Genomic DNA, 25,523 nt, shown 5'->3' on the forward strand with positions numbered 1-25,523 from the left:
CATTGTAAATTTTAGGTTATTAGGTGCTAAATTTTGTTATGTTTCTTTAAATCTGATTGTTCTTCATTCTGGCTCACAGTTCAGTTTTTTGTGAAAATCAGTTTGATACCTAATATGGCCCCACTATAAAGCACAGCTCTTCTAAATTTTAGTCAATGTCTGTTAAATTATAATGTCTCTCCACTCTAGCTGGCAGGATTTCCAGCTCTTCGTGAGGCTTGTGTAAGTTTAAAAAAACCGTTAGGATTTTATTTTCCTCAGGGCAAATATGACTTTAGAAAACAACATAACTTGATTTACACCTTTTCTTCCCTATTGACAAATCTTTGTCTTCAAAAAATTGTATAAGCAGTATTTCCTTCTTTATTCAACCATTTGCCTTTATATAATTAAAACCACAAACTATAAAAACAAAAATTTTAATGTCACTAAAATATGCAAATCAAATGACTGTGAAGTAAAATGTCATAATATTAAGTAAAAAAAAAAAAAGTAAAATGAAAAACCCTAATGCTTGTTCATTTTTAAATTTCTCACATAGATTGGGGCACCACAAATTGTAACATGTTCTTGAAAAGGAGCTTTACATGTATAATAAGAAAAATAAAACTTACTGTATCCTTCCATTAGTAATTTGACTTTTGGTAACATTTTCTAAAGGAACTTTATCAGAAGAAGGCATTCCTGCCTTCTTCTGATAAAATGCAATCTCATATGACTCTGGGGAATATAGCCCTTCCCACCTCAACCCTGCTCAGACAGAGAACCTGAGCAGGACCTAAGCCAACCCATGTATCGTATTTCTCTGGTCACAGGGAGGGGGACTGAGGAGAGAGAAAGAGGGACAGGAGAGGGAGCAAGGCCGTAGAGGGAGCGCGAACCCATTAAAATGTGGGAGCAGAACACCAAAGAAGGAGTTCTCCTAGGAAAAAAAATCATATGCATTTGTAACTCATATTAAAACTGTCTTAGTTCATTTAGTGTTGCTACAAATACCTGGGAGTGGGTAATTTATAAGGAAAACAGGTTTATTTAGCTCACAATTCTGCTGGCTGGAAGACTGGGCATCTGGTGAAAGCTGTTTCCACTCATGGCAGAGGTAAAGGGGAGCCGGTGTGTGCAGAGGTCACAGGCGAGAGAGGAGGCAAGAGAGGGAGGGGAAATGTCAAGCTCATTTTTTTTTTTTTTTTTTTTTTGTGAGACAGGTCTTGCTCTGTCACCCAGGCTGGAGTGCAGTGGCACAACCATGGCTCACTGCAGCCTCGACCTACTGGGCTCAAATGTTCCTCTCACCTCAGCCTCCCACTTAGCTAGGACCACAGGCATGTGCCATTATGCCTGGCTAAGTTTTTAATTTTTTGTAGAGATGAGGTCTCACTATATTGCTCAGGCTGGTCTCAAATACTGGCTTCAAGCATTCTTCTTGCCTTGGCCTCCCAAAGTGCTGGGATTACAGGCTTGAGCCTCCATTCCCAGCTGCCAAGCTCTTTTTAACAACTAGCACTCCCGGGAACTAATGGAGAACTTACTTATCCGCCATACTCCTCCACCCTCCTTCCCTGCCCAAGGGAAGGCATTAGTCTCTTCATAAGGGATCTGCCCCCATGACCCAAACACCTCCTATTTTCCAACACTGGGATCAAATATCAACATAAGATTTGGGGAACATCTAAACTAGCACCATATATGTTTGTGACTCATATTAAAATTCCGCTTTTTCAGGAGAGAGGAAGGGAGAAGCCCTAAGCCATGGTGTTTATAGTAGGGGTGGTTCCACTGGATTTTGTGCTACAACCAGAAATCCATGGTAACTTTTTGAGGCTACATTGGAGAGAGAAATTGATGGAATGAATTATATCCATAAGAGGGAACCAATAAAGAATACTGAATTCATAAAAATCAGCTGAAAGAACGGAGTGTGTTTATTCTAAAAAAGAGATGTAAGAGGAGGTAGGAGAAAGACATGATAACTATCTTCTGAGACTTCAAGGGCAATTTCACAAAGCAGAAATGGCCTTATTTGTGTTGTTTCCAAGGACAAGTGGCAATAGTTTCTTTTCTGCCCTAATAGCCTCCTTTGAATCCCGCCTTCCACCAATCCCCAAGGCCATCCCCAGGTCCTCAGTGTCTGACATGGTGCCTGCTTGATTTAAGGAAAAAAGCGTGGCTTGTGGTATCTGGCAGGCCTGCATTTGAATTTCAGCTTTGTTACTAAGTATATAACCTTAGGGAATTTTCTTTAACCTTTTCTGCACATCTTCTTTATGAAATGGAGATAATTTCCCATTTCTGGAATGGTTGACTATCAAAAGGTGTTAGATACAAGCTAGAACTGAAGAAGATTAGAGCTATTTAATGCTTCTTGAATTACCAAGCTTCCTATCTCTAAAAACATCCAAGCAGAGACTAAATAGTTGCTTGGCAAAAGTCATTTTTTCCTAAAGGATTTTCCTCCCTTTGTTTATAATTTTTCCCACGTCTGTATTTAAAAATACAGGCAGTGTCCATTCTAATGCTAATTCACTTGTTAACCACAAGATGGCAGTCAAGGTTTAATTTTGGGGAATAAAGCTAGCACTCCTTAAAAAATGCATTAAATACATAATTAAGTAAACTTATAAAAAACATGTTTAAATTCAATAACCCTGAAAGGACAGCACGAACATATATTAAAAGAATCTACTCAGCATGAACGTTTTCCATATAAAGGGGATCAAACACAGTTATACCAAAAGAAAGATTACTTATCTTTTGTGAGTTAAAACATGCTCACAAAATCAGACACCAAAGAAATGTAGAAAAAATATGTATTAGTCCCTTAATTTAAAAGACAGGACAACTAAGTCCAGAGTGGGATTTACAAATATAAGAAAGTTTTTTATTGGTATTTGGTATTGCACAGATGTTCTTTTTTTACATATAAGAAAAAAAAGAACTAACATTGTTTAATAATAGAATTTAATATTGAGAAAAAACACAACTTTTTCACAAAAGGTACACTTGATTGTGCTTGCGATTGGATAGGCAATATTTTTACACTTATCTGAACAATTTAAACTTTTAAGTACATATTAGTAGGCAAGTAAGAAACAGTTTAGTTTCAATTTGCAAATAAAATTTATGTTTATCAGTAACCTCAGGAAAACTCGCTAATCTCTGTGGCTCCGTTTCTCTCACTGGTAAACTAGAGATAATATCCATCTCCACCTTTACGGAATGTCTGGGGCGTCAGGGGTTGGGGGATGGGTCTCAGGAGCGGTCATCCATTGAAAAGGAGGTTAGGAATCAGGTCTTGGGCTGTCAACAAGGCAAGCAAAGTGGTCTGACTTGGAGTACAGGTTGATTTGTTGTGGCTTTGAAGGAGGCTGATGGGTATTATTGTGGGTTACACTTACACGTGTGACTGTCAACTCCACAGGATGGCCAACATGAATTAGGAAATGAAGGGAGAACGCCGGGCATACAGGAAGTACTCAGCCATGTTAGTTCCGGTTCCCTCTATACCTCCTCGGTATAAACAAGAAGCAATATTCTTTTCTAAAGCGACACCTAATGTAAACCACCACCAGGACTGATAAGTTTTATTTAGACAACTTGCTAGCTGCCAAAGCTTAGAATACTGATAAAGATTTTTCTGTTGTCACAGAAGCAATCATTAGCTAGAGTATGGCACAAACATAGTTTTATATGTGCATAACCAAGAACACTCGAAAGAACAGCTTTCATTGCTTTCTGATTTTATATCTTTTACTATTTCTCTGGAGAACTTAAATACAAACTACTGATTAGATTACAGATTCATATCCTTTAACGGAAAGAAAGCACTTTCATGAATACAAAAGACACTCAAGCCAATAGGAAAGAAAAAAGGCTTTAGAAAGGAACACCAAACCAAATAATTGATTAATGAATATTTATGAGCTGCTTATAATGACAATGTTTCTATTAATAGTAACAAAGACTTGCCAAATTAGAGATTTTGCATAAAATATTCATGAAAGCCATTTACATTTCCAGTTTTCAATCACTGTTTCCAACTACACCTTAGAACTCCCAAAATAGAATCCTAAATCTTTACATTAGAATGAACCTTAAAAGTTTGCAACTAAATTTTATTTTTCTAAAATGAACTGCCTTCACATTTAATCCTAATACTAATTGAGAAAACAGGGTGAGGATGCGTTTTTCAACTAACATTAATTGAGTGCCTACTATTTGCCAGGCACCATGCTAGGTACAGAGAATGCAAAGGGACACAAACATCCCTGCCCTGGTCCCTCTTCATGAACAGATGAATTTCCACATCACACATGCTGAAAGACATGGGAACAGAGAATATGGAGAGAGAGGATGGGGTAACTGTGAATGCCTGAGCTTGTCAGTGACTGTCTCCACAAAAAGACATTTGGGCCAGCTCTTCACAACATCTTTGTGAAGCACTTCACCAGGCAGAAGAAATGATGGAGGTGGAGTAGAGAAGGAAAAAGAACCAGAGGCATATAGGAACTAAAATAAATGTAGTTATGATAGGTGTTGTTTTCTAACCTGAGAAAAGACAAATTTTACATGTTTCCAACAGATTGTTTTTATTCTCTGAAAAGTAGGGTGGCATGAACTTTCATCTCCTCCTCTCCCCAGGAACTAAAATTTATTGAATGCCTATGTGTGACGCTACATTAATTTTTATTTTATATATATAACAGATATATAATATACACATTTATATATAATTTTTATTTATATCTCTTGAATGAAATTATATATATAAAATAATAAGCGTCAAATGCAAAACAACTTTGCAAGATAGGTAAGGTTATCTCCATTTAACAGATAAAAAAACAAGTTCAGAGTGGTTAAGAATTTCTCCAACATCTGTTTGACTCTGAAGCTCATGCTCTTCCCCCATGCTGCTTCCAAAGAAAGATTTTTCATCTGCAAATTGAATGAGGGCCACAGTAAAGTTTTAAAAGCATGAATAATAGCGAACTTTATGAGTGCTTGCCATGCACCAGATACTGTTTGAAGCATTTTACAAATACTAATTTATTTAATCCTCACACATTCCCTGGGAGGTAGGTACACTTATTACTGCCACTTAACAGATAAATCTGAGGCACAAAAAAAATCAGTGACCTTGCTCAAGGTCACAGAGCTGGTAATTGGCAGAGCCAGAATTCAAATCCAGACAGTCTGGCTCCAGTGCCCCTGCGCCTAAGAGCTCCACATTCCACCTTTTAACTGACAAAATCCTAGCTCTAGACCAGCAGCAAAGACCTTGCTGATCCGAGGCAGAAGGTACAAAGCGGTAAGGAGGTCTTAGGTCCCCAAATAATAGTGAGAAAAAAGAATTCAGTGTGGCTTAAGAATAAGGTATTGATTGATGAGGGGAGGGAAGGAAGTAGCAGGAGAGACAGGTTTCTCTTTTTCTTCAATGCTATGCAAATACAGGGTTCTCAATTTACATTTCCTGTTTTTTTGAAACAGGAAATTTCAGCGTCAGGAAAGCATTTTCGAATATTAAAAACTGAGAGATGCTTAATATGGCATGCACAATATAGACCAATTACTCATGTGCATAGATCCCCAAACATTTTCTACTTGATTCTCTATGAATTGTCCTCCTTATCATACCCCATGTATTTTGATGAACACAAGACTTTTGATAATTATTTGAAGAGAAGTTGAATTTTGCCATTCTTTAGATTTTTTAGATTTTACTATACCTCTAACATTTGCACAGTCAATATTTATGCCACAATAAAATGCAGATAAATATAATATCTTTTTAAAACTGCATTTAAATAGTGGAGTTTTTGACTAATCAACACCAGCGTTTTGAAGCAGCAAATATCATTTGATCTAAATATATTCTTATCAACCACCAGATAGCATAAGGTGTGAGGGTTTTATTCTGACAGGGTCACTATGCACATGATAATTTGACCTGTAACTTTGAAATAATGTATTTGGAAAAATGTTCCAGCGCTCAAACAGCTCACAATTATTTTAGCCATATGTAGAAGTGGATGGATAAATTGAAAATGACACGGTTCTACTTTTTCTAAATTTTTGGGTTCTGCGGGACGTTGGCATTACATAATCAATCGATGATCAAACAAATAAAACAGTTCTGTTAAAGGAAATAAAAAAGGAAGTCACGTCAAAGAAAAATTAACCTTATATTCTAAGTAGGTTTCTTCAACTCTAAAAGAAACTTAAAACATGCCTTCAGGAAAAAAACATGCTTATACTCCTCAAATTTTGCTGGATAAAAACTTTCTACTCCCTGTAATTTATGCTGAAAGCAGAAAAGTATATCAAATGCAAAAGCTTTTCTCTACTTTAGCTTGAAAGAAAGTTGTTACAGAATCAACAGAAGAAAGAAAATCCAACTGAAAAACTCAGTCTGAACTATACGATGTTAAAGGATAGGGAATTACATTTTAATATACTCAATTTAAAAAAATATATTCAATTCCACAATTGCTTCACAAATTCAAAATACAGCACGTTATCTTTATTCATCGTGTATTTCCATCTAGAAAAGAGGGCACTTCGTTAACAGTAAATTGAAGAGCTAAAAATTGAGATAAATGAGATAAATGCAAAAAATAGGATCTTTAATTCCCCTACCTTTATGGTCGCACACTCACTGAGTACCTTGGAATGAGCACACCAGAAAAAATGACTAGCACAACACAGCCAATACCACAGAACTGAAATGGCATCTTTGCTGTAACATGATGAAGCAGAAAAACTGCCTTCAGGGGTCAAGAGACCAAAGATGAGATTAAGGTTCCTTCCTTAATGTGGTCTAAGAGTCAATGATTTCTAAAGATATAATAATTTATGTTTGCATTTTACTATATCCTTCTTCATTAGATTTAATATATTTGGTCTTGAATGAGAAATCTGTGGGAGAAGAAACAATGTTTGGAGCTACAAAAAGGATGAAAAAGCTATTTCTAAGTCACATGTTGATAAGGATGATGGAAATGAGAGTAAGAGAAATAATGGGGAGGATATTATGAGATTTCTTCACTGCGGATCATGTTCTATCTCCATCTTTGGCAGCAAATATGTAGGAAAGATATTTCCTACCTGGGTTCATATGAAAGCAAGAAATGATTGTTTCTTCTATTCTTGTTCTTATACTGAGAAAAGGGTATAAGTTGTTATTTCCAAGGGTTTCTTCTGTTATTTCCAAGTTGGATAGTAGAAAGTGGAATAATGGACAATTCAAGTTAATGTACACATTCAAGGCACTTCATATTTTCTTACTTTAAATTCCATTCTTTCTGATGCTGTAGATCCATTTTCTTCCATTTGTAATACTGTCCAATGAAACTTGGAACTTTGAGCACTGAAATTAGAATATTAAAAAAAGAAGCTATACATACATTCTTTAATAATAGTTAATAGTTAAAAGTTAAAAATCATTCACTTCTCATTAAGCTGATATGTGGCAATAACATGCACTATATAATTCAAGTCATATTACAATCCTTAGAAACTTTCCAAATTACTTGCTTTTATTGGAACATCATAATATTAGATATTGTTTGAAATAGATTATGACTTGGAAGTTATTTTCATTATAATGAAAAACATTATATATCCTTTATCATGTTAAATAAAATTTATAGGAGACCATTGTTTTGGACTGAGCACCTACCTTAGGCATTAACAGACCAAACAAAATGGAGTTACTCATGCTAAGTGTCATGCAATAAAACTGAAACTTTAAGGAAGCAGGACAATCTTAAGCAGATCAGTTTTTTCAAAAGAAGAGATTCACAGCCACCAGTCAGAAGGGGCCCAGTCAACTTGAAGTGGCATGATAAGGAAGTCCCTGTGCTTTAACCCTTACAAGGAAAGTAACTGAAGTGCCTTATGTTAACCAATCCACTTTTTGTATTATTCTGTTTTCTTATTCCTGCTCTAGTTACCTTATAAAAACTAACTGTTCTGCTATGCTCAGTAGATCACTTATCTGTTTTTAAGATGAGATGCTGCCTGATTCATGAATCACTAATGCAAGCCAATTAGATCTTTAAATTTATTGAAATATAGCCTGGCCAATGTGGTGAAACCCCATCTCCACTAAAAATACAAAAATTAGCCAGGCGTGGTGACACACACCTGTAATCCCAGCTACTCAGTAGTCAGAGGTTGCAGTGAGCTGAGATTGCACCACTGCACTCCAGCCTGTGTGACAGAGTGAGACCCTGTCTCAAAAATAAATAAATAAAAATTTAAAAAGATAAATTTTGTTTTGAGCAACAATAATGAAGAAAGTATTAAAATAACTCATATAAAACCAAGACATCATAGTTTAACAAAATTCTAATTCAGCACTTCAAGTAGAAAATTAGAATTTTGAAGTTGGAAATGACATTAAAGACCTTGCTTGATCCTTCACAAAGCAAGAATCTCCAACAGATGATCATCCAGGTTCTGAATGAATTACTTGCGAACTGCAGAAAACACACCACTTTGTAGTTGGGAGACTGCCCATTCCATTGGCAGATAAGGGTTACAATGTCCTTCCTTAATCTGACTGCTGTGAGTTTCCACTGGTCTTAGTTCTAACCTCTGGAGCAATACTAAGTTCATCCCTCTCCCACAAGAGAGAGCCCTCTAATAGCTCACAGGGAAGCCTCAGTTCTTTTAACTTGTTCTTAGGATATGATTTTCTAGAAACTTAACCATCCTTAATGCCCTGGTGATAAACTCTTTTGATGTTCCTATTAAAGTTAGTGTCCCAAACTGGATCAGGACCTTGAATTGGTTTGAAGCAAAGATGCAAATGGGCTTACTACCTCCCTTGCTCTGTGGACTATCAATTCAGCTCAGACCTTATTATTTTCTGGAACTCATATTACATCACCACTGGCTCTTAAGTTTGTGGTTAATTACAAGCCTATACCTTCAATCAAATTCACATAAGATTTATTAAAAACCTACTATGATTAACAACAGGTGCTGGAGAGGATGTGGAGAAATAGGAACACTTTTACACTGTTGGTGGGACTGTAAACTAGTTCAACCATTGTGGAAGACAGAGTGGTGATTCCTCAAGGGTCTAGAACTAGAAATACCACTTGACCCAGCCATCCCATTACTGGGTGTATACCCCAAAGGATTATAAATCATGCTGCTATAAAGACACATGCACACGTATGTTTACTGTGGCACTATTCACAATAGCCAAGACTTGGAACCAAGCCAAATGTCCACCAATGATAGACTGGATTAAGAAAATGTGACACATATACACCATGGAATACTATGCAGCCATAAAAAATGATGAGTTCATGTCCTTTGTAGGGACACGGATGAAGCTGGAAACCATCATTCTCAGCAAACTATCACAAGGACAGAAAACCAAACACCGCATGTTCTCACTTATAGGTGGGAATTGAACAATGAGAACACTTGGACACAGGAAGGGGAACATCACACACCAAGGCCTGTCGTGGGGTGGGGGGAGGGGGGAGGGATAGCATTAGGAGATATACCTAATGTAAATGATAAGTTAATGGGTGCAGCACACCAACAGGCAAATGTATGCATATGTAACAAACCTGCACGTTGTGCACATCTACCCTAGAACTTAAAGTATAATAATAATTTTTAAAAACCCTACTATGTTTAAGGCACTGGTAATTTTTACATGAAATATTATTAAGCCAGATCATATGCCCATATATACTTTATCTATTTTCCTATTTCTTATTATTGTTCTGAGCTTAGCTTACAGTCGAACTATTTAACCAGCTAGGTGCTCTCCACCAGTCTTGTCCTTGTCTGGGGCTTTCTTCTTTTTCTTCTTCTTCTTCTTCTTCTTCTTCTTTTTTTTGAGATGGGGGTCTCACTTTGTCACCCAGGCTGGAGTGCAGTGGCATGATCATCGCTCACTGCCACCTCCAGTTCCTGAGCTCAAGGGATCTTCCCACTCAAGCCTCCCAAGTAGCTGGGACTATAGGCACATGCCACCATGCCTGGCTAATTTTTAACTTTTTCGTAGAGATGGGGTCTCCCTATTTTGCCCAGGGTGATCTCAAATTCCTGGGCTCAAGAAATCCTCCTGCTTTGGCCTCCCAAAGTGTTGGGATTACAGATGTGAACCACTGTGCCCAGCCTGGTGCTTTCTTCTTAATAATGATGAATTTACCCCTTTTAGCTTGATGACATTTGCCATTGATAGAAAAAAAAATTTTTAACTGAATAGTTTCCTTTTTTACATGATTTTCACCAGTAATATTTTTGTCTGTTCCTTAATTTTCTTGCTTCAAACACATGTAAGCACACATACATACATATTCTTACAGACGTTATTAATACTTTTTATTGGTATTTGGATATATGCTCCTCTCTTCCATTAAAGAAGTAAATCTTAGCTCCCCAGAGTTCTTATGAGGTCTCATTATTTCCTTTAGATGATTATAATAATTAACATTAGCAGATTTTTCTTCTTTTCCTTTTCTTTTTTTTTTTTTTTTTTAAGATAGTCTCACTCTGTCACCCAGGCTGGAGTGCAGTGGTGCAATCTTGGCTCACTGCAACCTCCATCTTCCAGGTTCAAGTGATTCTCATGCCTCAGCCAGTGAGCAGCTGGAATTATAGGCATGCGCCACCATGCCGGGCTAATTTTTGTATTTTTAGTAGAGATGGGGTTTCGCCATGTTGGCCAGGCTGGTCTCGAACTTCTGGCCTCAACTGATCCACCTGTCTTGGCCTCCCAAAGTGCTGGGATTACAAGTGTAAGCCCGCTGTGTCCAGCCAGAATTTTTATTATATGCTAGGCACATGTAAAATAGATATGGTTACCATTAGAATACCCACTGTACAGATGGTCAAACAGACATAGAGAGGTTGAGTAATGTCTTCTCATTGGGACTCTTCATTACTCTTAGCCAAAATTTAAAATTTAATCTCTCACGAATGCTATTTCCTTTTGAGGTTTCTATTTAAGGATAATTCATATCTTTTCTTAAACTTTTTGAGATTGCCTTTCCTCATTTTATATTTGAATATGTATGGCTGTCTCTTCCTTATATATTATGAAACCCCAAATGACACGGTCATCTTTCCTGAATAGTCCCATTAGTTTTATATCATTGACTCATTTTCTTCATTGCTTTCTCCATCATCTGAGAGATGAAAATGCCACAGTACTTTGTACAAATTTTAACACATCTCATATTTTATCCCCATGGTTTTTTTTCACTCATCTGTCTCTTACCACTTGTCTGTAAACTCCTTGAAGAGCTTAGCACAATGTGTCTTCTTGTCTCCCACACACAGCCAATTGTCTAGATATAGAAGGTGCTCAACGAATGACACTGATCGGAGAGAAACAATGAAAGAATGAGGACAGGAGAGAGACAGAGAGAAGAAAGGAACCATGTAATTTTAGCAGAAGTTTTGCAGGTTGAAATTCCTTCATCACTACGATATCTTGCATTTGTGGCAATTTTGTAATCTGTGGTAGGAAAGCATCCTCTATTGCATCCACAGTATAGTTCTTCTTGCTTTTCTGTTGTGCCTTCTGCAGATTCCAGGGCATTGCTTCTACTCTGCTTTTTTTTTTTTTTTTTTTTTTTCTATGATACATCTCTTGTCCAACATCTGTATGGGTTGCCCTGAATTTTTTTTTTCCACTGCTAGGATGGTCACATCCAAAAAAACCAATAGTACCAACTTGCCTCAGCATGTTCTATTTTCACACATGCTAACCATAGAGCAACATAAAGGAGGATAGAATATTTTTGTCAATCAATAGAAATGAAAACCAAAGTACAAACAGTTAAGTGACTACCTTAAATTCACTTACCTGGACATGGCAAAACTGATACAGGGCTAAGGAGTTTCTAACTTCTGACACCATGCTTTTCCCACTAGGACCTTCCCAGCCTTGGTTGCACATTGTAGTCACCTGGGGAGCTTTAAAAACTACTACTGCCTGGTCCTACTCCCAGAGATCCTGATGTAATTGGTCTTGGGTGTGCCGTCTATATTGAAAGTTTTACAAGCTCCTCAGGTGGTTCTCATGAGCAGTCAAGACTGAGAACCACTGCATTAGAGTCAGATGATACTGCTTCTTGCATCTAAATGTGTTTTGGAGACACTTGCCCTTATTGCTGGCTTAACGACTCAAAGAATAAAAGTCTCCTAGGGTGAAGCAAACATCCCCATCATACTTCAGGCTGTTTGGTCTGTCTCGATGACAGCAAACAAACATCAGGAAGCCTAGGCTCAGTATTACAGAGTACACTGGTCTGGAGGAATTCTTTTCCTCTAACATAAACATTTCCTTATGGGGATCATATTCTGTCATTAAGGCTCTGTTGCCCACAACCATATGTATTGGTTTGTTCTCTGCCAAACCTTTTACTTGCCATTCTATAGCAGTGGAGAGAGAACAGTGGGTCCTTGGTACATTTTCCATACGACTGCCTATGCTTATGAACTAAAAATTATAATTATTTACAAATATGCTGCATGTACTTCCGAGTTTGAATTTAAATCTCATACATACAGAGATAACAATTTGATGTCATATTACGGAGGCAGTAGAGTATCAGAGAAAGAGCAACAAACGTGGAGTGAGAAGATGTGGTTCCCGTCTCTGGACCACAGCCTACCGAATTAATTGAGAACACACTTATTGAGAACTTATTGTTCACTTGTTGAGAACTCACTATATGCTGGGCACTGTTTTAAGTGCTTCAACCCTATAAAGTATGTGCTGTGATTATTCTTATTTTATGGATGAGAAAACTGGGACACAGAGAGGTTAAGAAACTTAACCAAAGTCACACAGCCAGTAAATGGCAGACCCAGGATGAAACTCTGGTAAATCTGACTCCAGGATGTACATTCTTTACCAACATATGATATTCTCCCTCACATGTGTAACCTTAGGTAAATTACTTAGCTTTTCTGTCTTAGTTTTCTCATCTTCAAACAAAGTAATAATAATAATAATGCCTGGCACGTAGGGTTGATATACCACTGTGCATGACATATATTAGGTGCTTAATAATGTTGGTTGAATAATTGAATAAAAGAAAGATTGCGATGGCTAAAAATATATAGGAGCATACTTCATAAACTGCATTATACAAGAATAAACTTACTATTATGATGATGCCAATGACTATGTATAGATTTGTGGCACAAGATAGGGAAAAGAGTTAATACCCCAAATCAAAATTTAACTACTTACCACTACTCATAAAAGATAAAGCTCTTAAAAATATGCGCAAGAGTTTAATAATCTTTCCAATGCTAAGAATGTAACTGTAGAAAATGAAGTTATTAGAAGTTTCTCTTTTATTTCTGAGTTGTTGAAGAAGCATTCTATAATCTAAAAGCTTCATCTTTATTATTGCCAGGAAATTAGGCCATTAAAAAAGATAGTGTTGGATCTCATCCAGCTGAACTATCAAAAGATAAAATGGCCAGCAGCACATGTAAAGTTTACATTTAATTTTTTTAAATTAAGTGCTGGTTATTATTCAAGGAAAGCTCTTGAAACATTCTTATAACAATTCCCTAGAGGAAGAAGAGGCAGGGTGATTGTGAAATCATGCACCAAGTGCTAGATTCAAAGTCTCAGAAGTTCATTTGGGCTAGAGATAACAATGGCCAGTTATTACCTTTACAAACAGGGATGAATTACATACTAGGTTAGTGAAAGATGTAGAAACAACAAAATTAAACATTTTGGGGCCAAACTCTTTTTGAAGAAGAAACTGTGGTCAGTGGTGCCTTATTATTTCCTTCCATTTTTTAATTATTCTTCATTGCAAGACAATTATTCCCAAATCTCCTTAAGTTTTGTCACATGCTTCTATTTTTTTTTTCCTCTAGCAGTTTGGAGTTTCCAAGTGGCCCTATATATTTACATGTTATTCTAGAAAGCACCCTCCTGTAACAATCTGTTTTTTTGTGGAAGGAGTTTGACTCTGAATGGTTCCCTAGAGTGTGCCAATTAATGTCTCTCAACACAGTGTTTGTGTAATTAAGGGTTATTGCCCCTGCAGCCTATGTGAGCTGCTCAGTGCCTCATACATAGTAGGTACACGCAGCAGATGTGTTTGCTGAATTGACTAGGCAGCACTCAACAACAAATCTTTGACCTGAATTAACCATTCAGGTACTCTGGTATCAAAAATAATATTTTATACTGATAGAGCTGCTAAAGATTGTATATCTTGATGTACCTTAAATTGTTTTGACCTATGAGTGAGGATGGTAATATATAATCACAAAATAATTAATAGCCAACCTCCTGAAAGAACATGTGATTTCTTAAAAGTTATTGATCTAATTTACCTTTTAAGGATATTTATTAAGCTTAGTACTATTTTTTGCCCTCATTTGTACCTTAAAACTTGATACTATTTTTCACTATAGGAAACTATCATAATGATGAGATGAAATATAAAGAGACTTCAAATTAAGGCAATGGTCATGGGGGTGTAGTAGAGTGGAAGCATTCATAATGTTGCAGCAGATAAAATCAACAAGGCTTAATGAGAGAGATACAGAGATGTAGGAAACATCTAAGATTCTGGCTTTGGTAAGAAAATGTAAAAATAGTGATCTACCACTAACCAAGAGAGGGAATAAAGGAAGAAAGATAGATTTGGGGGCAAGATGATGAATTCACTTTGAGATATCTTGAATATGAGATGCCTATAATACATATAGGTGAGATGTCCCCTGCACAGTTATAAATATGCATGGAAAATTCAGAAGAGGGGTCTGGCTAGAGATGCAGCTTTAGGAATCGCTGGACTGTAAGCAAATGAAAACCATGGTAGTGGAAGAGGTCTTTCAGAGAGAGTAAGTAGAGAGGACTGAATGAAGAAGATATTGCCAAGGGAAGAGGCAGCAGAGTGCTTAGGAAGGGAGATGAAAAGCCATGGATGTATGGTATCATGTAAATCAAGGAGAGCACAGCTAATGAGAGTGCAAATAAGAAGAGGACTAAAACATAATCACTGCATCTGGGAATTCAGAAGTCTCTGCTACTGCAGAATGCACCATTTTAGAAGGATGGCTGAAGCAAAGTCGTATTTCAGTAAGTGTATGCAGACTGGACAACCTACTTTCATCCAGATAATGAAATAGTACTCTAAAGATCCAATTAAATGGAACCGGAAAGTTGTCCAGCTCTCTCAATCTGTCTTTTTAGCTCCTGATGTATGATGGTACCAGATGATTTTTCCTTTTAGATTGATATAATTGAACAGCTCTATGTTCTTATGTTTTCTTGCTGAATTTCTACCTAATATTTCTTGTGGCGTAGAGGAGAAATAAAAAGGTTCTCTCTGGTGTGAAAGCTTTTCTCTGGGGTAAAGGAAATAAAGTAAACCTCATAAGATTAGGAACTTTTCTGTTATTCCTCCAATTGACTATCTTTCTTTCTGGCTTTTAATCAGACTTCAGTCCAGGGCTCTATACAAAAGAACTTTGTATTCTTCTTTGAGAGGCTGAGGCGGGAGGATTGCTTGAGGCCAGGAGTTCCAAACCAGCCTGGACAACATAGTGAGACCCCATCTCTAAAAGGTAAAAATAAGGCCGGGTGTGGTGGCTCATGCCTGTAATCCCAGCACTTTGGGAGGCTGAGGCAGGTGGATCACGAGGTCAGGAGATCGAGACCATCCTGGCTAACACACCGAAACCCCGTCTCTATTAAAAATACAAAAAATTAGCTGGGCGTGGTGGCAGGCACCTGTAGTCCCAGCTACTCGAGAGGCTGAGGCAGGAGAATGGCGTGAACCTGGGAGGCGGAGCTTGTAGTGAGCCGAGATTGCGTCACTGCACTTCAGCCTGGGCGACAGAGCCAGACTCCATCTCTTAAAAAAAAAAAAAAAAGTAAAAATAAAAAAATTAGCCATGCATGGTGGCTTTTGCCTATAATCCTAGCTACTCAGGAGGCTGAAGCAAGAAGATCGCTTGAGTTCAGGAGTTTGAGGCTGCAGTTAGCTATTATTGTGCCACTGCCCTCCAGCCTGGATGACAGAGTTAGACTCTGTCTCCAAGACAAAAAGTTAAAATTAATTTTTTTTGAAAAAAAGAACTAAAGTAATAGTTGTTGAATGAATAGTATATAGAGCCTACAGAGAAGTTTATCACTCTTACATAGCAGATGTGTGTCAATTAGTCTTTGAAAGAAAGATAAATGTTAACAGATTAACATATACCAAAAGGACATAGGATAAGGATAGTTCACCTTACATGGAGTTCTGTAGTATTCTGTGGCTTTTGATGTAGCTATTCTGGACCATGTCTGGTAGTAATCACTAAATGAGGTTGTTTTAATTGGTCTGAAAATATAAATAAAAATCAGACGATGGGCAGTTTGTAAATTTTATTTTTAAAATTATTGTACTGCTATACGGACTGTTCACATAATATCTTGTCACAAGATATTAAACTGACTTGCAAATTGTAACATGTATTTTTAACAATTGTATCCAATATATTGATTCCACCAATAATGAATACAAATAACGAAAAAGAAAATGTTCAAATCATTTTTCAATGATAAATGTAAATATGGACCCACGTGTATATTATAAAAAGAAAAATACAGGTTTAAGACATCTGTCTTTCATGACTAACATTAAAAAAGAACTTTAAGCAAAGCGTTATACCTGTCAATTTCTCATTCTATAAGAAACAATAAACATTTTTCTTGAACTTCAATGCCAAATTCTAGTAAAAAACCCTTATTTCTTATAATGGGGACAGAATACAAGTATTAGAATTAAGATTAGTTTAGTTTTTACAGAGAATCTGGCTATTTTCAAAGAGGGGAAAACCAGCTCTTTTCTAATACTCCTGGCTGCTACTTTCCCCTCCCTGTGCTAATATTACTATGTCCTAATGGAGAGCAAAGATTGTTATAAGGTGTTAAATGAAAACTATAAAGCAGTCCCTTAAATAACTGCATTTCCAGGCATTTTCCCACAAACTTGCAGAGATTCTCAACACTCTATAAACAAAACATTACTTAAGCATATTTTTTCAGACATGTGAAATCACTAATTAACTGGCTTAAACAGCTGCTTAGACATCCAGTGCAATATGCCTTATGCCTGTTTTCCAATTGAAGTTCTTAGCTCTTTAGAAGAAGAAGCAAGTTTTCAGTCAGAACAAGTATATTAGCATTAGTTTTTATAGGTAAATCATAGGTACCTTAAATTGAGTATTTGACTCAACTTTTAAATTAATGAGGCATTATCTAAATGTGTTAATTCATTCATTTATTTAAATAACAATTATGCACACCTAATTTTAAGACTAACATTTTTCGAATGTGTTGTTACTTTTACAATCACACTTAAGTAGAAATTTGAAACTTGAGGAAGATAAATTAATCATTACTATTATTGCTTCCAGAGCCGCATGCTGTGCTGTAGATGACTAAATGATATACTAAACTAACATGAATTTGCCAATGAAATGTCTCAGCATTTGGCAACAGAGGTAACAAAATGAAAGGCTGCATTATATCTCCTGCATGAAAAAGCTTGTGATCAATTTGCTGTCACAGATCATTTAGCAGACAACAATGACTCAAGAGGAAGGAAACTGTCAACACACTGTCTCGTGAAAAAAAATACACCATCTTCAGGCACAATCGTCTCCATTGTTTTTTGTCTGTTTGACCACTACCCATGACCTTTTCCCTTCCCAGGGTGTCCTGTTCAATTTCAAACTGTTAGCCTTCAGGGGCTTTCTGTTTTTTCCTCCATAATAATTAAAAATATTACCCTAAAAGGTATAACTTTAGTGTGGTTTGAATATACAAAGCAAAATGTCTTACACATTTGGGAGTATTTGAATTTTCAATTCTATAAAGGAAACAGCCCCTTAAAAAAAGAGAACTGTAACTATATTTTACTATTATTCAGATAAAGTAAGCTTACAGGGATATATGCAGCATAAAAATACATGTGTTTATAGTTTCAACCAATGATGGGAATTTACTGAGTATTATCATTGACGTCATGAATACAAAAAAGTAGAAGACATAATTTTAAACTGAACATTAGAGTTTGTTATCCTGTTGGAAAAAATAAGATATATACCTGGACTAGTGAATTGAATAGCTTTATATATTAACGCGATAAAGTGTTATATGGTTTAACGGAGACATTTGGAGAATACAAGAACAGATACTTCTCTCCTCTGGCAGTGGCAATAAGCAAAGAAGTCGGAGGAGGGAGATGTAATTTTTTTTCAGTCGTCAGGGAAAGAGTCATTTGGGATACAGGTCTGGAAAAAAAATAAGGGGGCACTGTAGGCCAAGGGAAGAGTAATAGTAATTGCTCAGATGGGAGAGAGCATGGCGTGCACATATGTACATACAGAGGATGTTGGGGGAAGAAATTATAGAACAATTGACTAGAATGGAGACTTCATATTCACAGGAGCTGGAATTGATAAGTGAAACCGGGCAGTGCAGGGTCCTCAAATTTAGGCAGAGAACGGTTTAGAGTTGATTCTGTAATCTTGATCTTGATTTGTTGGGTAATAGACAGCCATCAGTAGTTCTCGAATAAGGCAAGTAAATTATGAAATCCATGTTGGAGCAAGACTTTTCCTTGAAAGTAATAAGCAGGGTGGAGTATAGAAGGGAGATTAAATGCCAGGGGACCAGATAGGAAACAAACGCAGTAATTCAGGGATTAACTACTGAGAGCTAATAGCAGAGTGGCAGCAAACGTTATGAAAGGGAGGAGATGAGTTGAAGGCAATGCTAAAAAATTGACTGGACTGGTTGGTTGCCTGACAGGGTGTGAAAAGTGAAGGAATATTACAGTCAAATATTCTTCTAAAGCCCAGAAATCTGGTTAGTTTTGCTGTTAATAGAAAGCAGCAAGAGAAACTGAAGTAAAATACGAGTTTAATTTTAGATATAGATTTCAGGTGCTGTTAGTACAGACAAGTCAAAATGATCTTCAGGAGTGTGATTAAGACACTGAGATTAGAAATAAGAGATTTGGGTCAAATCAACAAAATCATTGATAGAGGAAGCTACTAGAGAAAACCACCTCCAAAAAAGTTAGTAAGTATTTTGAAAAGAAAGAGCAGAAACCAACTTGTAATTAAGAGGAGCCAATGAAAGAAAGAGAAAGGTTCATTAGGGGAAGAAGAAAATCATGGCAGTGCTATTTCAAGGAAGCAACATCCCAGCCACAACCAAAGCCTAACAATTAAACCCCTAAATATCTCTGGTTGGAACCTTCCTGTCCATCATGACCTAGTTGTTTAGTACCATGGATACTCAGGGTCTGGAATCAGCTGGCCTGGATTAAAACCCTCCGGCGCTTCTACTTGTTAAGTGTGTGGCTCTGGAGCAAGTTATCTAACCTCTCCAGGTCTGTTTCCCCATCTGTTTCCCCATCTATAAAATCAGGAGATAAAACTTTCTCAAGTGGTTGTTTTGAGCACTCAGTGAAATCATGCATGAAAAGAGCCAAGTTTAGCGCCTCTTCAGCACTTAGGTGTCAGCTGGTCTCCATTGCCTTGATACGTACCTCATCATTTCTCTCCTATTAACTCTAAACAGCTTCCTTGTAGTTTTTCTACCCCTAACTCTCCCTATTCTAGGTTATCATACCTCTGCTTGGAAACTGTATTTGGTACTGAGGCAAGAGGATCACCTGAGGTCAGGAGTTCGAGACCAGCCTGGCCAACATGGTGAAACCCCCGTCTCTATTAAAAATACAAAAATTAGGCCAGGCGCAGTGGCTCACGCCTGCAATCTGAGCACTTTGGGAAGCTGAGGCGGGCAGATCATGAGGTCAGGAGATCGCGACCATCCTGGCCAACATGGTGAAACCCTGTCTCTACTAAAAATACAAAAATAAGCTGAGCATGATGGCGTGTGCCTGTAATCCCAGCTACTCGGGAGGCTGAGACAGGAGAATTGCCTGAACCAGGGAGGTTGCAGTGAGCTGAGATGGCGCCACTACAATCCAGCCTGGAGACAGAACAAGATTCCGTACTCAAAAAAAAAAAAAAAAAAAAAATTACCTGGGCAAGGTGGCACGTACCTGTAATCCCAGCCACTCAGGAGGCTGAGGCAGGAGAATTGCTTGAACCCAGAGGCAGAGGTTGCTGTGAGCTGAGATTACGCCACTGCACTCCAACCTGGGCGACAGAGCAAGACTCTGTCTTAAAAAAAAAAAAAAAAAAAGAGAGAGAGAGAAAGAAAAGAAAAAGAAAACCATATTTGGTTATGTAATTCTATATGAAAACATCTAAATACTTTCAAATAGAACTTGAAGCTCTTCACCATCTGGCCATTTCCATCCTTTTCTTCTGTTATCCATCCCCACATCCAGAGGCTCCATCACACAGAATTTCTTACTAATCCAAGCACACCATGGTATTACACTCCTCTTTCTATGAAAGCTGTTCTAGAGACTCCTGTCTCCTCTGTGCCTGTCAAACTCTTACTCATCAAAGTTTGGGTCCAGTAAAAATATTTTGCATATGAAGGTTGTCACAGTGGACATTGTGGTCGCCTCCTCAACAGCTCTTGCATTCTTCCCCCGTTATGTAGATACCATACACTCTGATGGGACTGACCCCACCTCTGGCTCTAAATTAGAGCCTGATGGGTTCAGGGCTGTCTGCCCATGGTGCCTAATTCAGGAACACGAATTTGACCTAAAAAGATCCAATTAGAGCAAAGTTATAGTCGTTTTCTAGTACATCTTAATATCTAGGGGTATCTATGCTGTAACTTTGTTCTTCAAAATTGCCTTCTCATTCTATGTCCTTTGTGCTTTTAGATATATATTTAGAGCTTGCTTACAAATTTCCAGAAAAAAAACAACTGCTGAGATTTTGATTGAGACTGAATTTAATCTACAGTTTAATTTGGGAAGAATTGACAATATAATAATATTGAGTTTTTCCCAAGCCACAAATGTTGGATATTTCTACTTCTTTAAGTCTTTTAAATTTTCTCTCAGAAATATTTGTGGTTTTCAGTATAGATGTCTTGTACATGTTTCATTACATTTTGATGCTGTTGTAAATGGTATTTTATTATCTTTTTTTTTTTTTTTTTTTTTTTTTTTTTTTGTGAGATGAAGTTTTGCTCTTGTTGCCCAGGCTGGAGTGCAATGGTGTGATCTTGGCTCACTGCAGCAACCTCTGCCTCCCAGGTTCAAGTGATTCTCCTGCCTCAGCCTCCCGAGTAGCTGGGACCACAGGCATGTGCCACCCACGCCCGGCTAATTTTGTATTTTTAGTAGAGACAGGGTTTCTGCATGTTGGTTAGGCTGGTCTCAAACTCCCGACCTCAGATGATCTGCCCACCTTGGCCTCCCAAAGTGGTGGGATTACAGGCATGAGCCATGGCGCCTGGCCGTAAGTGGTATTTTTAAAATTTCAATTTCTATCTGTTGATTATGAGTATATAGAAACATAGTTAATTTTTAATCTTAACTTTAATCTTATACCATGAGTCTTTGCTAAATTCACTAATTAATTTTCAAGTTTTTTTATATTCATTTGGATTTCACTATGCACATAATCATGTTATCTATGAATAAAGACAATTTGCTTCATCCTTTCCAAACCTTAAAATTTTTATTTATTTTCCTTGCCTCATTGCACTGGCTAGAACCTCCAGTACAATGTTGAATAGAAGTGGTGGTAGTAGACATACTTACCTTATTCCAAAACTCGGGAGAAAAGCATTAAACATTTCACATTTTAGTATGAGGTTGGCTGTTGGACTTTTGTAGATTCCTATTACTGAAATAAGGGAATTTCTGTTTCAGTTTGCTAGGAATTTTTATCATGAATGGGTGTTAAATTTTAACAAATACTTTTGCTGGATTCACTGAGATAATTTTATGGCTTTTCCCTTTATTTGGCTAGTAAATGTGTTAAACAAATTGATTTTTGAATATTAAACCAACCTTGCTTTCTTATAATCAGACCCATTTGGTCATTGTTATCCCAGTGTGGATTCAATTCGGTAATATTTTGATTAGAGTTTATGCATCTATGCTAATAAAAGGTATTGACCTATAATTTCCTTTCTTGTAGTAATCGCAGATTTTAGAATCTGAGTTTGGAGGTTTGGAAATGTAGTCATTTTCTCTACTCACTGAAAAGGTTTGAATACCTTTTTTTTTTTTAAGTTTTATTTTGAAACAACTTTAGAAATATAAGAGAGTTGTAAAGATAATTGAATATCTTTTTCTTCTTTTAAGAGATGGGTCTCAATATATTGCCCAGGCTGGTCTTGAAATCCTGGGCTCAAGCAATCCTTCCACCTTGGCCAAATAGCTGGGATTACAGGCCCAAGCCATCTCACCTGGCTTGAATAGCTTTTTAAAGTAAATTTTATTGCAGCATAATTTACACTCAATAAAATGCACACGTTTTAAGTGTACAGATTGATGAGTTTTGATACAAAAGTGTACATCTGCATAAGCATTACCTCATACAAGATGTAGAGTATTTTCATTATTCCAGATAGTTTCCTACTGCCCCTTCCCAGTCAATCTCCCTTGACATTCTGGGCAATCACCGATCGGATTAATCTGACAGATTAGTTTTGCCTGTCCTAGAACTTCGTATAAATTGAATCACATAGTATGTACTCTTTTGTTACTGTGTTTTTTTTCACTCAACATAATGCCTGCATACTTATTCCCTATTGTTGCATGTATCAATAATTAATTCATTTTTATTTGCTGATAGTATTCTATATATTAATAAAGCACAATTTATTTATGCATTCAACTGTTGATGGACATTTTGGTTGTTTCTAGTTTGCGATATTATAAATAAAGCTGCTACGAACATTTGTGTACAACTCTTCCTGTGAACATATATTTTTCATTTCTTTTAGGTATATACTTAGGAGTAGAATTACTGGATTACAGGAAAGGTAATGTTTGACATTATAAGAAACTTAAACTGTTTCAAACTGGTTGTGGGCATGTAAAGTGATAAAACAAGTTATGCAGCAATGTATGAAAGCTCCAATTACTCCATATCTTTACCAAAAAATGGAATTATTCATCTTAATTTGAGTCAATGATGTCTTCTTTCAATCTTCTCCATCTCAGTAAATGACAGCAGAACCCACCCAGTTCAACCCCAAATCTAGTAATTACCCTTGGTCCCACTTTTTCTCACACCCCACATCGAATCAGTAATTCTCCTTCGGCGCAAGCCTTGAATCCACTCATTTCTCCTCCTCCATACCTATGCCCAAACCCTTGACCGAACCACCATTGTCTTGCCCCTGATCAACCAAAATAACCTAATAACTCTTCTCTTTGCTTCCACCTTAGATCCTTCACAAACTATTGCCCTCATGGCAGTTAAAAGTACTCCTTTTAAAAGTTAAATCTGATTCTGTCTCTCCTTTTCCTAAAAGCTGTTCAACAGTGTCCCAATTTCCTTACCTGGTATAATAAAATTAATCTAAATTCCTTACACGGTTTATAAAGTCCTAAGTGATTTGGCCCAGCCTACTTCTCTTACCTCCATCTACCTCTCTTCTCTTTTCCCCCTTGCTGTGTTCTAGCAACAGCAGCCTTCTTACTGATTCTCTCACAGCATACAAATACTAAATTTAGGGTCTTCACATTACTCTCCCAATTTTTTACTCATTTTTCCTTTCAATTTCACAAATCTTGATTTTTCAAGATAATACCATTTACAAGTTTACTTCATAATGGTTCTCGAGTTATCTTTGACTAAAGTTATTATAATTACTTTCTATGTACTTAACTCATTTAATCTTCATAGTAATTCTATGAAATCAGTACCATTATTACTAGCATTTAATATATAAAGAAACTGAGACACAGAGAAATTAACTTTTCTTAGTCACATAGTAAATGGAAGAATTGGGATTCTCTCACTTGCTATTCTAGAAATGCCTTTCAGTTGTGTGTGTGTGTGTGTGATAATATCCTATACAGTATTTTATAAGGCACTCTTTTCATTTATTTTTTATTGTGGCAAAACACATAACTTTATCATCTTAACCATTTCTAAGTATACAGTTCAGTAGTGTTAAGTGTAGTTACATTGTTGTGCAAGAGATCTCTAGAACTTTTTCATCTTGCAACACTGAATTTCTGTGTCCAACTTTTCACTTAATTTTTTATTTATTTTTTTTGACACAGAGTCTCGCTCTGTTGCCCAGGCTGGAGTGCAATGGCACAATCTCGGCTCACTGCAACCTCCACCTCCCGGGTTCAAGCGATTCTCCTGACTCAGCCTCCCGAGTAGCTGGGATTACAGGCACGCGCCACCATGCCCAACTAATTTTTGTATTTTTAGTAGAGACGGGGTTTCATCATGTTGACCAGGCTGGTTTTAAACTGCTGACCTCAGGTGATCCGCCCGCCTCGGCCTCCCAAAGTGCTGGGATTACAGGCAAGAGCCACTGCACCCGGCCCGCTTACTTTTAATGTTAGCAACTATGTCTCCAGAATCATACCCAAAGGCTGCTTTTTGGACATGATTGCCTAAACCAATGTTTACTTAATCAGTTTTGTTGGACATTCTGTTTTCAATTTCTCATGATGTATAATTCTATGATGAACATTTTTGGAATCTCTATATATTTGTTTAAATATATCTTTAAAGATAAATTTCTAGAAGTGGAAATGCTGTGTCAAAGGCTTGCATTTGTCTTAGGATTTTTAATACGAAATGCAAAAGTTACACTCTTCTGTCTGTATCCCTTAAGTTTTGTCTTGTGCCTGCCCCTTTAAATGATTTAGCCACTCGCATACAGGTGTATATTTAGCATGTTCACCATCTATGTTTCATTTTCATCTCCTCTCATGATTACCGAGCAACCAATCCTCCCCCCCTTTCCTCTTCTAGTTTTTATCTCAGCTCCTGATAATCTTATTTTGGTTGCCCCTGGCATTCATGATTCATTTTAACTTTTTATTTAGGTTGTCAAAATGCATTCCCCTGTGTCAGGCTGTTGGAAAGATGTCCTGCTGTAGCTCCATTCCTGTTGAATGTGCTGTTCCCTCTGCCTAGGATCCCCTGGCCCCATAGTCTATAGGTGAATCCCCATTTTGCCTCTAGAAGTCACTTCGGCATCACCTCCTATGAAAACTTGTCTTTATATGTTCGTCTCCCAATCCCTGCCAAGCCTGAGTAAGATGTTTCTCCCTCTGTGCTCCCCCAGCATCTTGATCTTACCTCTGTCATAGCACTTACCATATTATATTTATGTACTACAACAATAAACAGTCATGGCCCAATAAAATACTGATTGCATTTAAAAGAGACAGTTCCATTTAAAAGAGGCCCCAGAGATGGATGACTTAGTGAAAAACTGAAGGCCTCTGAAGGAAGCCTAGAAAAAATAAAAACCACAGGGGCAAGGTTTCTGCTAAATATGACTCCTTTTAGATATGATTCAATCTGCCCTCAGCATTCTTCCCTTAGCCACGATCTTGATACCTTCCCTGTGGTCTTCC

General features: G+C 37.1%; 1 protein-coding gene across 5 annotated transcripts in view; it reads right to left on the reverse strand.

Moving 5' to 3' along the window:
• Nucleotides 1-25,523, reverse strand: part of UBE2U (ubiquitin conjugating enzyme E2 U) — a 64,244-nt gene that overhangs the window by 18,313 nt on the left and 20,408 nt on the right. For 3 of the 5 annotated variants that reach the window (XR_010153692.1, XM_024346305.3, XM_016919846.3), the window contains one exon: nt 7,282-7,363. Coding sequence is in view for 4 of the 5 variants with exons in the window: in XM_024346305.3 (XP_024202073.1) it covers nt 7,282-7,363 (82 nt within the window). In the remaining variant the exon portion in view is untranslated. Of the gene's footprint in view, nt 1-7,281; nt 7,364-16,257; nt 16,347-25,523 lie in introns of all 5 variants that reach the window. The other 2 variants (XM_016919843.3, XM_016919841.3) reach the window with 1 other exon arrangement.

This window comes from Pan troglodytes, chromosome 1, assembly GCF_028858775.2.
Source record: "Pan troglodytes isolate AG18354 chromosome 1, NHGRI_mPanTro3-v2.0_pri, whole genome shotgun sequence".
Lineage (NCBI taxonomy): Eukaryota > Metazoa > Chordata > Mammalia > Primates > Hominidae > Pan > Pan troglodytes.